The sequence below is a fragment of the Mus caroli genome, unplaced genomic scaffold (assembly GCF_978045245.1).
Source record: "Mus caroli unplaced genomic scaffold, Mus_caroli_1 scaffold_13, whole genome shotgun sequence".
NCBI lineage: Eukaryota > Metazoa > Chordata > Mammalia > Rodentia > Muridae > Mus > Mus caroli.
This window is the reverse complement of record NW_028227268.1, coordinates 68,485,599-68,502,774: the sequence shown is the minus strand read 5'-3', so window position 1 is coordinate 68,502,774 and position 17,176 is coordinate 68,485,599. Positions and strand designations below refer to the sequence as shown.

The following is a 17,176-nucleotide window of genomic DNA, read 5'->3' as shown; positions in this document are numbered from 1 at the left end:
GCAACGACTGCTCTTCCAGAGATCCTGAGTTCAATTCCCAGCAACCACATGGTGGCTCACAACCATCTGTAATGGGATCTGATGCCCTCTTCTGGTGTGTCTGAAGAGAGCAATGGTGTACTCGTATACATAAATAAATCTTTAAAAGAAAACAAAAAAAGAAAAGAAAAATTTTGTTGATTTTTATATTTGAAGAAAAAAAAGCAAACAAATGAACAGTCATGAGGACCTGAATTTAATCCCCTAGAAGCCCCATGTAAACCCGTGTGAGTGGTATATCTCTTTTAATCTTAGTACTTCTGCAGTAAAATGGGAGCTAGAGACTGGAAAATTCCCAGAAACTCACTCACTGTCTAGCTTGTAGAATAGCTATAAGCAAGGTAGAACATCTACCTGCCTCAAACAAGGTAGATAGACCGCAAGGACCAACAACACAAGCTTGTTCTCTAACTGTCCTCCACGTGCATTCTCAGATCCGTGTTCTCATCCCCCTCCCCACTTCTTAATTTCATTGACCTCTTGCATTACGTCCAATCTTTGCTGTTTCTTTTTGTTTTTAGTCATTTTGTTTTTAGTTTGGTTTTACTTACTATGTCATTGAGGTACATTATTACATTATTTGCTATTCTGTTCTTTGCTGTATGTAACGATTGAAAGGAAATTCTTAGTACTGTTTTTATTGTATCCTAGTTTTATTGCTATTTTCATTTGTTTTAAAGGATTTCAACTGCTCGGGTGCTGGCTAAATCTCTATTTAGCTCCTTACAGTTGTATTAATTTCTAAGTTCTTCTTAGTCTATTCTCAGGTATCTGCCTGTTTTTGGTTCTTTTTGCATGGGCTGCCTTGTCTAGTCTGTCACTGTGTTCTCTGTGTGTCATTACTGATAAAAGCCCCATCTTGTTGGGCCTTTAAAAAAATAATCCATGTAACAATTGTGTCTTTTAATTGGACAATGTATTTATATACAAGATTACTATTGATGAAGGCATAATTCTATCATTTTATCTATTCTATCATTTTCTTCTCATTGTTTATTTGAGGCTGAGGATCTTGGAGCCAGGGCCTAGTACAACCTGGCCCTCTGCATCTGAGTATACTAAGCCTGTCATCATTTTGGTTGTCCTTTGTCCTTTTCTTTTCCTATTATTGAACTGTATGTTTTACTGAATGGTGATGTTGGATTGTTTTCTCTTTTTCATTTTGTCTCTTCTGAGTTTTACACTGTATGTTTTCCCTGGTAGTTCTGATCTGTCTTTCACTATTGGAGGATTTCCCTAAGTAATTTTTCTGAAGCTTGTCTTGTAATGACTTCTTCTGCCTGTCTTGGACTTTCCCTCAATTTCTCTGGGACTAACATTCTCAAGTGGCAGCTTATCTCTTACAATACTTCAAGTATGCTGAGAAGCCTGCATAGTCCTAATCAGATTCCTTCAGTGTGATATGGCAGGCACTGTTCTGAAGAATTTGTAGAATTCTGTTTCTTATTCTTCGGACAATTTGATTATAAAATGTGATGATGAAGATATTTTCTGGTCAGCCCTGTTTAGAATCCTGTAGACCTTCTTGTGCTGGATGTCCTTATGTTCTAACATTTTAAACTTAAATTTTTAGGAGATATAGAAATAGCTGAATGCTCATGAGCACTGTTTGCTCTTACAGACAACCAGACTTAGATTCTCACCCTCACAACCATCTATAGTTCCAGGGGTTCTAATACCCTCTTCCCTGGGTACCAAGCATACAGGTGGTACACAGGCATATACATGGTTCACAAACATCCATGCTGGCAAAACACACAAAAATATATAAAATGAAAGTTTATCTTTAAAAGGTAAAATTTTAAACTTTTTTATAACATTGTTTTGTTTTAGGTAACTTCTTATCATGTTGCCTAGATTGATCCAAGCTGCTGAGCTCAAGAGATGTTCCCAGCTTGGCCCCCCTAATAGCTACAACTATAAAAACATAACCACCATGCCTAGCACATTTAATATTCATTAAAACAATATGTCATTATTTGTTCATTGAGCTTCTAATACTTGGTCATTAAACTTATTTCTAGGTTTTTGTTTTTTAAAATGATTTTCTATGAAAAATTGTGGATATGTATCTCAGTATATTAATCACACTAGAAAAAATTACAAGCTATAGCATTGCTAAATGAAAGGATGTTTATTCCATTTGGCTCTGTGTATGGTGAGTTAAAAAGTACTTATAATTTCTTATGTGTGCATGTGTGGGGCACCTACATGTGTGTGTGTTGCTTGCATACTTTAGTTTCAACTTTAGTATGTTCTTTCTCCAGATTTTTATTTGGTGTTGGTGTCATATCATAAGACATAGAGAGTCTGTATTTCCTCTTGAGGTCTGTCTATGGTTTACATATATGAGTCATTTGCTTTTAGTCTTCCTGTGTGCTGAAGAAAGTCACCTTACTTTAGACATTTTGGTTTTCTGAATAGATTAAACCAAGCAGTTAGTACCTAGGATTTTGTTGGATGATAATTCTTGAAGTGGCATGTTTGCATATATATCGCTGCTTGAGTCGGGTAGTGTTCCTACTAGGTACTGTCAGGAATTTGGTAAATTATGAGGGGGACATAATTGATCAACTGAGACAAATCTGATGATTTAGCTAGCAGTAAGACTAAATTAGTTAGTGAAGGATTTTTACCAGAATACTTATGTGTATGATATCTTGGATTAATAATTTTTTTCTTAGAAAGGATATATTTCAGGCAATTTAGAAAATGCTATATTGACAGTCTTCATAAGACTCTGAACTAGCCGGGCGTGGTGGTGCACGCCTTTAATCCCAGCACTCGGGAAGCAGAGGCAGGCGGATTTCTGAGTTTGAGGCCAGCCTGGTCTACAAAGTAAGTTCCAGGACAGCCAGGGCTATGCAGAGAAACCCTGTCTCAAAAAAAAAAAACAAAAAAACAAACAAACAAAAAGACTCTGAACTAGTCCAACTTTTAAAGAAATCGATATGACAGTTTCTCAAAACTCAAAGTAGGTCTGCTGTTTGAGCCAGCTGTATTGTTCCTGGGTATTGACCTGAAGAACTCCAAGTCAGCATATCACAGAAATGATGCACTTGCACACTAGTGCTTATGGCAGCACTAGTAAAAATAGGTATGAAACCACTTAGTGCTTAACAGCAGAGAAACCGGTAAGGGAAGTATGGTACGTGTGCACAGTGGAATTGAGAGCTGGGCAGATGTTCCCTTGCAAGCATGACAGCTCAAGTTCCATTCTTAGAACCCACATTTTAAATAGCTAGTAATGGAAGTCCCAAGCTTGTAACCCCAGCAGTGAACAGGCAGATCCTGGTCTCCAAAGCTCCCTGGCCAGCCAATCTATTCTACTTAACAAGTTCTGGGCCAGTTAAAGATTGTCAAAAAAGATGGACAGCACCTAAAACAATAGCTTCTAACTACAACATATACTACATACACATGTTCACATGTGCATACATATACACATATACACATGCACGCATGAGAATAAAGTTATATTGTTACCAAGAAAACTGGTGCAACTGGAGAATCATATTAAGTGAAGTAACCAGCCACAGACAAACAAAATGTTTTCTATGTGTGGATATATAGATATATGCATGTGTGTATGTAGTATATATGATTAAAATAGAAGTGGAATTACCTAGGGGAACAGAGACATGGAAGGGAGAAAGGTAAGAAAGGGGGCTTTAGGGAGAATGAACAGAAGGGAAATATGTTCAACTTAGAATATGTACCTGTACAAAAAAAAAAGTTAACCAAAATTTAATTATAAAGTTTGAATGCTTCTTTGAAAAAAAAATCATTTGAATAAATTTATAAGACTAAGTTTTTTCAAAAAAAAAAAAAAAAGAGATTCTAGTTTCTGTGAAAGCATTTACAGAGGATTGGGTTATAACCACTGTAAAGTCCTTTATTTTCTTTGCCTTATTGTCAGCAATTCATAGAAAAAATGAGAAATGCTTTTATTTGATAATTTTTGTTTACTGTGTAGCTCTGGCTGGTCTGGAACTTTGTTATGTATATGCTAGGCTGCTCTCGAACTCACAGAGATCCATCCGCCTGCATCTTTGCTAGTCTCTTTTATTCAATTTAGAGCCATCAAATTTTTCATGCTAGGGTGCTAAAGGTTTGCAATTCTTAAAGATATACAGAATATTTTGCCAATGTTGGGTTTTTTTTGTCACAGTATTTACGGCATAGCCAGTACATTATAATTTTGTGAGAATTAAAGATTTTAGATAGATTTTAAGTTTTTCTTACCGAATACTTAGAATAGCTGCAGAAGAGCTGGAATATAGCTCAATGGTAAAAGTGCTTGAATACTTAGCACTTTGCATGTGTGTGCATAGGCTCACCCACTGAAAGACAGAATGACTGAAAAAAGATGGCTTACTAATCATTTGGAATATTTGACTTTTTTTTTTTTCAAGACATGGTTACTCATGTTACTCCTGGCTGTGTTGGAACTCACTCTTGTAGACCAGGCTGGCCTCAAACTCAGAAATTCACCTGCCTCTGCCTCCCAAGTGCTGGGATTAAAGGTGTGCGCCAACACTGCCTGGCTGGAATATTTTACTATTAACTATTGAAAATAGTTTTATTGTGATGTTTTAATGTATAACTGTACTGTGATCATATTCATTCCTCCCAACGGCAGGCTTAACCTCAGTGTGAGATAATGTAAAAGATAAGGTAATGTAGTGCTGGTGATTGACCTCAGCACCTTCTGTTTCTTGACTGAGCTACTTACCCAGCCTTCGTCTTACTTTGAGACAGGGTCTCAACAGCTACCCAGGCTGTGCTTGAACTCAGTCTATAGCCAGGTCAGGGGTAAAACTTGCAATCTCAGCCTTCGAAACAGCTCTTAAGTATGACCTGGGCTTCTAGGCCTCCTCTAGTAGTGACATCTTCAAAACTTCAATCTTTGTAACAGTTTATGTGTCTTTTTAACTTTATTGGCTATCAGTAGTACATAACTCATAATTGAAGTTTGATATTATATATAGGCCTTTATAGCAGTCAGCATGATCAAGATAGACATTTTTATCACTCCCAAATGCTTTGTCTCTTTTTTAATCCATCCTTCTCTAAATCCCTGTTTTCTTAGGCAGCTGCTGTGCTTTCTCTTAGTGTTAATTAGTTTTATTCACTGGGACTTTATATGACTTACTATGTTACATTATTCTTTTTGCCTGTCATCTTATTCTTGTTTCAGTGATTATGTGATATATCCATATTGTCTATTTCATTATCTCTCTACTTTTTCTCTGAGCAATACTCAATTGTTTCAGTATGGCATGTTTTGTTTCATTTTCTACCTGATTTAATTGTTTCATTGTAGCACAGTTATGAACAGTTGTATATACATCTTTTTTGAAACAGTTATTTTCAGCTTCCTTAAGTTAATACTCAGGAGAGGTGACTAGATCATATATTAAATGCTACATTAAACAGAACAAATGTAAAACAAAACAGAGAAGCTGTTTTTCAGAGTGCCTGCACAGTCTCCATTCTTTGTTGTATTCTTTCCTTTGGTCTAAGAGACAAAGTAACTTGTCCCTCCTCCTTATCAGCACTGGATAGAGTCAGGTTTTACTAGCCTTCTTCAGAACTCTAATACTATGTACATTGTGGTCTAAAGATTTTAAGTAATCTTGTTGCTGTAGGGATAAATAAAACCTTGTCATACTTTAGTTATTTTGGACATTGTAAAATCTTCTCGGACCATGGACCTTTGAGGAAGATGTATTTAGTATTTAGAAATAGCACAAAGCTGTTTGTTTTATAAAAAAAGATTTAGAGAGTAGAATCTGTAATTAAGCCATGTAGAGAGAGTCCAGCATCTCTAGATGAGCTGGCTGCCTACAGTCCTTCCTCCTTTAGTACTCACATTGTGCTTTGATTGCTTTGCCACTAAAGCAGTAGTGCTGACTCCTTACCTGCCTGTTCACTGGGCTTCTGTTTCGGTACTTGGGATATAGGTACACACCTGGTGCCTGATTCTTGGTACCTGTAGACTTTTTCTCCCTCAGTTATTTAAAATGTGTGTTTCAGTTTCCCTGTGTCATTTCTCTAAGTGCTCACTACTATTTTGTTGTGAGAGGTCTTGCAATATATGACTTGGGTTATTTTTGAACTCATGTCCTCTTCCCTCGTCCATGTGCCACTACCCCTGCCTTGATTTTCCTCATAGGACTGTTATAACGTCACCCAAGCCCACTGTACAAACTGTTTTCATCTGGATTGGGTATATTTCTTAAGATGAGAAGTATATAATCTCTTTATCAAGACAAATGTACTTAGTTATTTTTGTATTTGATTTTAAAATCTGTTCAAAACTGGTTCTCCTTTTGGTAGGCTTGTTCTTAATATTCTCCTACCCACTACCACCAACTGGTCCATTCATTTTGCTTTTTTAAGTTTTAGATGGAGCTCTAACAATATCCTTGGTTTGTTTGTTTTGTTTGGTTGGTTGGTTGGTTTTGGGTGGTGGTTTACCACAATCTGTCAGAGAAGTTGCAGTGATCCAGCATGTGAGGACATCCGGAGTCTAGACCAGCATGTGCAGTGGAACTTGTTAGGATGGAGCAGACGCCTTATGTTGGTACTGCCCAGAGGAGTAACAGCCCTCTGGTCCCCAAGTACTTAGAATGTGGCTAATGTAACTCAGTGTCTTAAAGTTTTAACTTTATTTAGTTTGGAATCAGTTTAAGTAACTAAATAGATAAATTGCAGCTGCCAGGTTGACAAGCACAGGTCCTCACATTTCCAGTTTTGTACTTTGTTTTTCTATGTATCTCCTTTTTTTTTTTTTTTTGACCATGCCACATTGTTGGTCCTTAAACAGGCCATGTTTTTTATATAGATCTCTTGTATTCTTCATTTTATTTTAAATCTCCCTTTATTATTTGTTGCTTTACCTAAAACCTATTCATCCCCAGGACTCAATTCTGTATCATTTTCTTCTTGGAAAGATGGAGCATGCACATGTGCTTTTAGAACATCTGTCAAATGTGTATGCTTACTCTCTACATTACATTGCTCTTGCCTTAATAATGAGAGCCTCATTGTATCCTCAGAGTAATTTGCCTGTCATAACAGCACCTGTTCTTAGGTAAGTTTACGTAGTATTATGTGTCTTTGGTCAAGTTGTGTGAGCTTTATTTTGGTCTGAGTGTTTTTGATTTGTGGGTTTTGTTGGTTGTGTTATAGTTCTGGGGGTATTGGTATGTTTACAGGTTTATTAAAGGACTTTGCCTAGTGTCTGATATTCTATAAAACATTCAGCAATTGCAATCACTTTCATAAAGATGTTAAAGTAAATAAAGTCAAGTAAGCTAATAAATGAGAATGAAAGTATGAGTTCAGGTTAGCTTGATAAGCACACTGCTCCTGCTAAATAGAATGTGGCAGCAGCTTTTTTATTTGCAGATACCGCTTTACCAGACATTTTTGTATTTTTTGGTCCAAACTGAATCCTAAATGATCATAGCCGTTCCTTACTTATAATGAATGGCTTGGTGTCACTCATTTCAGGAGATCCTTTACCGAGGTCTTGATGTAGGCCTATTGCTTTTGTGTACCACATTTCCATCATTTGAATGCATGTCTTTCTTCTTCAAGTTTATTGCCTTCTTCATCTTTTTTTTGTTTGTTTGTTTTTTTGTTTTTGGTTTTTTTTTTCGAGACAGGGTTTCTCTGCATAGCTCTGGCTGTCCTGGAACTCACTTTGTAGACCAGGCTGGCCTCGAACTCAGAAATCCACCTGCCTCTGCCTCCCGAGTGCTGGGATTAAAGGCGTGTGCCACCACGCCCGGCTTTTTTGCCTTCTTCATCTTAACCTGAATATTACTGTGCCTTTCTTTAGTTTGATATATGCCAGCAAAACAGTACAAGATGGTCTTTGCCTTTCCCTTTTGTCTTAGTCAGGGTTTCTATTCCTGCACAAACATCATGACCAAGAAGCTGTTGGTGAGGAAAGGGTTTATTCGGCTTACACTTCCACATTGCTGTTCATCACTGAAAGAAGTTAGGACTGGGACTCAAGCAGGTCAGGGAGCAGGAGCTGATGCAGAAGCCGTGTTCTTTACTGGCTTGCTTCCCCTGGCTTGCTCAGCCTGCTCTCTTATAGAACCTAAGACTACCAGCCCAGAGATGGTCCTACCCACAAGGGGCCTTTCCCCCTTGATCACTAATTGAGAAAATGCCTTACAGTTGGATCTCGTGGAGGCATTTCCTCAACTGAAGCTCCTTTTTTAATGATAACTCCAGCTGTGTCAAGTTGACACAAAACTAGCCAGTACACCTATTTCACAGGTAAAAGACTCATATCTAAAGATATTAGCAACCTCAGCATAGGAGAATTTGAGCATGGTGACATGGGTCAACAGGTAAAGATGCTTGGCACCAAGCCTGATAACCTGAATTCAATCAGCTATATCCAGGAGTGGAAACTTAGGGGGTTAGAGAAATTGTTCAGTGGCTAAGAGTACCAGCTGCTCTTCTAGAGGACCCGGGTTCAGCTCTCAGCACCCACATAGAGGTTCACAACTGTTCATTACCCCAGTTCAAGGAGATCTGATGCCTTTCAAGGATACCAGGCATGCACATGGTGCACATGCATACATCTAGGCAAAATACTCATACACATAAAATTAACACACACACACACTTGTTTTTAAAATACTTTGAACTTGAGTTCTTGGTAGAAAGTACACAGAGTAAGTTTTTAAACAGAGATGTGTCTAGTCCCAGGTTAGAAGGAGCAAGACAACAGGATCGACATAATGCTGCTCAGAAGGATGCACTATTTAAAACTTGTAGATTGTGTATTACTAGAATTGTCCGTTCAACATTTTCAGACTGCATTTGCCCTTGTAGTTGAAAGCACAGAAATAAACCTTGACTGAACTGGGTTGTGCATCCTTTTAATCCCAGCATTCAGAAGGCAGAGCCAAAAAGACTCACACAAGCTCCAGGACATCTCGGTCTGCAAAGTGGACTCTTGTCTTACCAAAAAATAATAATACCTCTTTTTTTTTTTATAGTAGTTAGCAAGGCCAGTTTAGATTGAAGTCCCTTTCTTATGTGACAGCAGTCTACCTTTACAGCTTTCTGGCCCAACTCTGTCCTCCCTCCCTCCCTCCTTCCCTTCCTTCCTGAGCTTCTAAGTCTAACTCTAATTTTAACTTGCTTCTTGTTCTTTTTGTTCATAGTAGTGTTGTGCCATGTCTTCTGACAGTCTTAACTTTGCTCCCAAACTCCATTCATCCACATTCTCTCTGGAGAAACCTCTGACATTTCCTCATGGATTGTACTTCCCTTTGTCCTTTGTTGGTCCATAGTACATTACATATGCCTGATACAGGTGCCCATACAGTTCTGCTCCACTGAGAAAAATTAATTACCAACTTACTGAATTTGTGAATGTAGTTCATTGGTAAAGAACATGTGTGGTATGTGCAAACCATAAGTTCAATCCTGAGCTCTTTTTTATATTTTACATAAGATTAATTGCTTTTTTATTTTATTTTTATATTTGTTTGTGTATAGGCACATATGTGTCATAGCATCTCTGTGGCTCAGAAGACAATCTCCAGTGCCATTCCTCTCAGACACACTTTTTGTTCACCTTTGCATATACCAGGATAGCTGGCCCACATCAAGCTTCTGAAATTTCTTGTCCCTCCCTTCCATCTCAGTGTAGGAGTACTGGAGTTAGAGATACACAATACTGCATCTGAGACTCAAAGCTCAGTCGATCCTCATGCTTGCATAGCAAATACTTTTCCCATTGAGCCAGCTCCTCAGTCCACTTGCCTTGTTTAATTTAAATAAAGTGTAATAGTGAACATTTTCTGTCTTTTTTAAAGATTTATTTATTTATTTTAATGTATGTGAGTACAATGTAGCTGTACAGATGGTTGTAGGAATTGAATTTAGGACCTCTGCTCACTCCAATCGGCCCCACTTCCTCAGTCCCTGCTCGCTCCAGCCCAAAGATTTATTTATTATTATTATATGTAAGTACAGACACACCAGAAGAGGGCATCAGATCTCATTATAGGTGGTTGTGAGCCACCATGTGGTTGCTGGGATTTGAACTCAGGACCTTCAAGAAGAACAGTCAGTGCTCTTACCCACTGAGCCATCTCGCCAACCCCAATAGTGAACATTTCCATACATGTTGTTCAATTTTTAATACTAGTATTACCCTGAGTTAAATTCCAAGAGTAAGCCTGAAACATGAAACATCTTGATTTTTATCAAAGTAAACAATGTATCTTTGACTGGAAATGAATCTCTGAAATACCAGACATTATTAATGCTAAGTCATTTTTGTAGAAATGTAACTGAGTCAATTCTAGATCTGGATGATGTTTTGGAAGTTTAGAAATTAGTTGGTGCTTGAGTATGTTAGTTATGAAATGTAGGCTTTTTTTACTAGGTAATCTCATTGTGATGTATCAGTGTGGTCTTAACTGGATCTCAAGCCCCTCAATAGAGACGGTCACCTTCTCCATTGTTAATGCAAGTGTTGTGATTTTCCTGGTGCTTTCTATCTTACATTTTTTCAAGGATATTCTCCTCCCCCCTCCATCCCCCACCCCATTCACTACTATCTATATCTCCTAGTAGAATCTGGTTCACTCTGGAAAGTAACATAGTTCTTGATAGATTCATAAAACAAACTCCAGAGCCGTGCGTCCACAAATCAATGCAATTGATATTTAGTGGGAGAAATGTCAGTTTAAGAGTTGTTAAAGTGTTTGGTGAAATATGTGCTTCTTATAGAAATGTTAACACATAGAAGTAAGGCAAGGTCCTCAGAGCCGAGGTAGTTAGTGCTGGAAAAGTGACTTTCAAAGGAATGTTTATTAACACAAACTTTTATATTGGATGATACTGACTGCTTATATATCCTGCCTTTTAAATTTTTTGTCAACTAAAATTTTCCAAAATACTTTAACATTCATACTATGCTGTATGTTTATCTCTTCTGGTTTTTCTTCTGTTAACAAACAACTTTTATATATAAATTAATAAATGACTGGTTATTTCCTTAGGATTAATACATAGAATTAAATTACTGAGTTAAAAGTATGAAAATAACTTTACATAAATATTACTAGCACAGTAGTCATATTTTTAATCATTTTTATTATTCATTATGCATGAACGTTAGTGCTGGGAGGAAGACAGCCAGGTATACTGTTCCTTCTGGGGTAGTTTGTGGTTCCCTAAGGATAAAACTAACTCATGTAGATGTGTCCAGGGACCCAGAATGAGAAAGATTATCATACTTGTGACTGTTTGCACAGCAATTGCCAAAGAAAGCTCTTTCAGTAATTGTTTAACTCAGGTCTTAATGTATGTCAGCAGTCTAAGGATAATTTTTGACAGCATTCCAGGTAGACAAGTATAATAGCTCCTTAAATGGCAAACAAATTAACATTACTGCTTTTCAGATTGATCTGTTCTCTGTTCACTAAAAACTATGTTCTGTATTCAGTTTTCACAATACCAGAAAATGATGTGTTTCAATAGAGGTAATAGTGTGATCCAGTTCAGATAAAGTATTCTTGACAGTTTATTTTTAAAATGAAATTTTATTTTCTTGTTTGTGGATTTTTAAAATTACTAGATTTTTTTTAAAGAAATAACTATTTTAAAACTATGTTCATAATAATATATACTTGTCTGACTTCTATGTGCAAAATATCTTCCTTCTATGTATATAGAAAAGGCCTGGTACAGCTACTTTGAGTAGGGCAAAGTAGAAGCATGGTGGTGCCTTTTATTGTTCCTTCAGTTTCACTGATTCTAATTATAGAAGCTTACATCACCATCGCTGATGATAACAGCTTTCCTCTCTCCCCTTGCTCTTTCTTTCTCAATCACTCCCTAAGGATATATCATATTTCATAGTACATATGGACTTCAAGTGGTTTTGACAAAGGTTTTTGATAGCATGCAAGCAATCAGTGAGTACGTCACAGTATGCTAGCAGGGTTGCTTACAAAGACCAGGAGGAAAGCTGTGATGCTCTTTTTCTTTAGGATGATGAGGAATAGATAGGACTGGCTTCTTGAAGTCAGAAATTACTTAAGGGGCAAAAGGAATTAGAGTTAACTGTGTTTGATAGCTACAGATTGATTTCTCTGAAGCAAAGGGAGGAAAGGGTGGGACACTGTGGTTACTTTACAGAAGCTGGCGTGCTGTCACTGCATAGCGTGTTATTACTGTAGCATTATCAGTTTATTTTTCAGGATTAAACTACTTCAGTAGGATTTTCTACAGAAATCAATGTGTTTAACGGTTTACATTTCAAAAACCAACTGCTTAAATAAAAGGCAGAGATGACTGACAGGTTTTTTTTGTAAAATACTTTTGTTACTCTCTTTGGGCATTTGGCATCCCTAAATTGCGCCTGTACAAATGGGGTGGTGAAGAGCGGGTATATTATTAACTATTAGAACCTTATCTTTGGTTTTCTATGCAGCATAATTTCCGATATTCAGTTTATAGTTGGCTTGTAAATTATATATTTAAATAACAAATTTTAGTAACCAGATCATTTATATATTTATAAAAACTGTTTTGTAATTATTGGAAACTTTGTTTTATCTCGCAGTAGTCAAATGCCCCTTTTAAAGCTAAAGATTTTGTTTGTATGGCTCAGCATACTGGTATTTCACATGCAGGAAAGTGTGTTCTTCAGCGCATAGCCTGTAGTGATGAGTCTAGACAGTGAATCAGGACTCCCTCCATCACTGCACTGACTTCACTTGATGATGAGGTGAGATCATGATAAATTCTAAAGGTGATGCCCATGAAAAAGAATTGATTTGTCTAGTAATTCATTTTGGTTGTTTAACAAATTACTGACCTAATTTAGATCAGTAATTAGTTAAAAGATTAGTTATTGAATGTGAAGAGACAATGGAGGGGGCAGTATAATCAGACTGCTTTTAGGGTCTATATGCTGAGTATAGTTTGGCCTCTTGCTTCCTTCTGGAAAAGCAGGTTTGTTATCCCAGGAGGTTTCCCATAATAGGTGGGAAACCATACTGGTTCTGAAATAGCAAATACTGTAAGATAATTGGTAGAATAAGATGATGTCATCTTTACTTATAAGCCAGCCAAACTGGAGAGTAGGGAGGAGAGAAATACTTGTTTTGATCCTTTATTGGGGTTGATGTGTACTCCAGTAGGTCTGACATATGGTGTTAGTGGCTTGCATTTCATTCCCGGAGCAGCAGTTAAGAGATGACTGTCTCTTTGCCCAGCTTGAGGTCTTCCTTTGTGTCAAAGGTATCAGCATGATTTATAAAAAGGAACAAGGAGCCACTGCAGATACTGGTTGTGGTTGGCTGTCATTTATCCTACCAGTACATACATGAATATAATTATAGACTGGCATTATAGTTAAAATAATCTTGAGTCCTGTTACTAATTTTTGTGTTTAATACATTTCTTTAGAAAATGTATCTTCAGCCAAAAATATCTTTATCCATATTTTTGTATTTAAGAAGTGAATGCTTTTCCTTTGTCTTTAAAGTTGCATTTTTGAAATTCCAACTTAGTTTATATTCATTAAATTGGAAAAATAGTTCTTGAAAATCAATCTCTACAAATGGTTTATATTTAGTAAACTGGTGCTTATTTGAATTTGTGAGAACAAATTTTATATTTCAGTGTAAGTTTTGTGGGAAAGGACTGGGTTTTTGAGTAAAGCAATTCATAGGGTTTGGAATAAAACAATTCAGAGGCAATTCATGTAAAATACAGTTGTATTTTGTAAACATGGAATATGTGTTCAAAATAATAGCATTGCTACATTAAATTCTAGTTGTATAAGGAGCAACACAATTAGGAGTTTAGTGTCACTTGGAAAGTAAGAGACCTTGCTTGAGGGAATCAAGGAACTTTGTGTGTGTCTGTGTCTGTGTCTGTCTGTCTGCACATACATGTATGTTAACAATATTTATTTTCAGCAGTAAGCAGAATCTTTCATTACAATACCTGTTTCTCAGGTAATCTCCTTGCGTGTTGCACATTCCCTGTCTTCAAAAGTATTATCTAAATAGAGGAAAATGGTTCTGTCACTTTACACACTGACTGCTGGTCTCACAGTTGTGCTGCCTGGAGCTAGGCCTGACTGTATTTTAGCCATTGGGAGGGAGGGGCACAGGTAGGAGATGAAGTGCTAGGTGGGTGGATAAGCAGAAGCACAAAAGAAAGGGTGCCTTGTAGCAGAAGCATGAAGGAAAGGCTATGGTGCTTATCTTACTGCAGAGGGTGTGGCAAATTTTTTCTCTTTAAAGTTTTAAAGAAAAATATGACAGCTTCCTTTTAGTCCATGTTCTTATCAGAGACAGGTTTAATTGTTTCCTTTTCTGATTCATTTTGTGTTTTGCTGGCTCTCTTTCTAGGAATTGCACATTGACTGCAGTGAAGTACTATGTTGTATAGATTATTCTTCCTTAGAGGAATTAGTATACATTGTACCTACATGGATTTTTTTTTTCTCCTTGCAAAAGGATTGTTTTTATTTAAATCTTTACATAAAAATCTTGGTTTTGTTTAATATATATGTATATATCTTAGCACCTGTTTTAATTTTTAATGCTAACTCGATGTGGGCTTGAAGATTTAATCTTCAGAACATTCAATAAATAGCAAGTTGTATGTAGAAACCCATAAATTTATGGTATTAACATTCCTTTGATGTGACATCTCTGAACCAGACAGCCCAGGTATTTGAATTCAATAGTATCTTACTACAGCAAATTATTTTTCCCTGAGAGAATAATTCTGTGTTAAATTTAAATAATATTAGAAAAGAGACTTTTCAAATACAACTGAATATTAATGTACAGAATTGTAAAAACTATAAAATAGACTGGTACATTAGCCAGGTTTTGTGCTTCCAGGATTTAGCTTGCCAGCGTGTCTCACAGAAGGTCGTGTGTGTGTGTGTGTGTGTGTGTGTGTGTGTGTGTGTGTGTGTGTGTGTTTTCGTTCAGTAAATTGCTCTTGGGCTACATCTGCAGATACAGTAGCCAATTGATCTAATGCAGTTTGTGAAGGCTTTCTGCACAGGTGATGTCATCCTTTTAGCTCTATTCTCCTCCCACTCTCTTTCCTTCTTATTAGATATTTCATCTTACTGCAGGGCATAGAATCAATAGGAGCTTCTCCTTAGGGAGCTGCTGTGAAGCAGGCAAGGACAGCAGGAATTAAGACACTGACAGGCTCTTGCGTTCACAAAAGATGTAGTGGTTTTTGTGCTGCGTCGTATATACATGTTATCCAGAAAGGGCAGACTTAGATCATCAGTGCTTTCTTACTAATGCCTGGAATCAGAAGCTGTATTGCAGAGCTGTGAAACTGCTTGGGAGAAGAGAAGGTTGCTTTGAATTCTGGATATTCTCAGACATTATACAGAACAAACCTGTTAGAGCATTTGTCTCCTGCCTCCATTTGCTCTGGATGATGTATGTGTATGGTGGGATTTTTTTGTTTCGTCTTTTGTTTTGGTTTGGTTTGGTTTTTAACCTCTAGCATTTAAGAGTATTTAAAGAAGAGACTGTAGTCTTCAGAATTCAGCATTTGCTTTGCCTCTGATGCAGAAGACTCTGCAGTGTTTGCTCTTCAGAATGAAATAAGTTGATGGAAAAACAGCTATATTACAGAGGCACGGATTCCAGGAACACAGATTTCATGCATGTTGCCTACTTGCTTTGACTGATAGATACGATATTAGTCTCTTTGCTGCCAATGTGTATGTCTATGTCAGGTACCTGGGGATGCATGTAACTGTGTGCTGAGCCTGAAATCTAAACATCTTTATTTGATGTTACTTGCTTGTAAAGTGGCATTTAAGGATAATTCTTATACTGAGAACAATATTCTGCTTCTGAAAGCTTCTGATTTTTGTTTGTGAAGAGGGTTGGAGGAGCTACATTTATATAGCAACAATGGTATGTGGATTATAAAAAGAAACTTATCAGAATTTTGTCAACATACTCGTCAGTGTGGCTCTCTCTGGTTTAAAAGAGAAACTACCCCTCCAGCCAAGGAAATGGCTTTTCTTGTTCGATGTTACGCCAATTGTCTTCAGCCATGGGCCTCCAAAGTAAGTGATTACTATTTTTATATAGTTTAATCATTAAATTTAAACTGCACTTGAATTCTAAATTAGTTCTATTGTGCTAATAACAACTATAAAACAGTCTATAAATCCTTGTCTCAATGTCATTTAATTTAGAGAAAGCCTCTGAGATGGGTTGAAAAGACTCAATAGTCTGCAATTTAAAATGTACATCTGAAATGCATACCTTAGACACCACGATCATCACTTAGCTGTTGATATTTTTGAAATTACTTGTGCCCATGCTTAACTTGAGGCATTCTGTTGTTTCTTACCTTAAAGGGCTAGTATGGTTAGACATCATGTTCAGATCATGGGCTTATAGAACATATCTTGATAATGTGATGCTCCCTAATAACTTAGAAATGAATTGTTCTAGTTTGTAAAATTGGGTGTTCATTCCTAAAGAATAATGTAAAAAAAAAGTGAATATAAATTAATTATGTAAAAATATTCAGTGTTCCAAAGTATTTCCAAAATAGAAATTGGTAAAAAACTGCTTGTCATTTTAAGGCAAACATTAACTGTCAACAAAATCCTGAGTTGTTGAAAACTAGTCTATTGCAATTTAGTTTTATTTTTGACAGTAGCTTTTTACAGTGTTTGAAGGTATCTTAGGTTTTAGAAAATGCTTAGATGATGAATTTTAAATATGTCAAAATTTCTTTATAGTTCTCTGATACTTAGGCACACTGGAGACTTTTCATAGAAAGGTCTGAAATCGTGTCTTTGTTTCAAAGGTTCACTCTTGATGGTGACTAAGGAGAAAATACTTTGATAGCACTGTGTTGTACTGTTTATTTGGCTGAGCCCATTGCATATCTTTCCCGAATGTTCTAGTGGGAGGGATATTTAAATGCACTGTCCATTTGGCAAACAGCTGCCTGTGACATAAAGAGATGGAAAGGAGCCTTGGTACACAGTTTGTGCTTTTATCTGCACATACAAAGAGTGTGGCTGCTTCAGTGCAGACGCCACCTGTGGGCCCCCGGCACT

The 17,176-nt window shown here is 36.8% G+C and overlaps 1 protein-coding gene across 8 annotated transcripts in view; it reads left to right on the top strand.

The window, feature by feature from the left end:
• Rapgef6 (Rap guanine nucleotide exchange factor 6) overlaps positions 1 to 17,176 on the top strand; it is a 177,236-nt gene that overhangs the window by 57,137 nt on the left and 102,923 nt on the right. Inside the window, exon 1 of one of the 8 annotated variants that reach the window (XM_029483213.2) lies at positions 15,096 to 16,165. The exons of the other annotated variants lie outside the window; for them this stretch is intronic. Within the exon in view, the coding sequence (XP_029339073.1) occupies positions 16,013 to 16,165 (153 nt within the window). The 5' untranslated portion in view covers positions 15,096 to 16,012. Of the gene's footprint in view, positions 1 to 15,095; positions 16,166 to 17,176 lie in introns of those variants that run through there. 8 annotated transcript variants of the gene reach the window in all.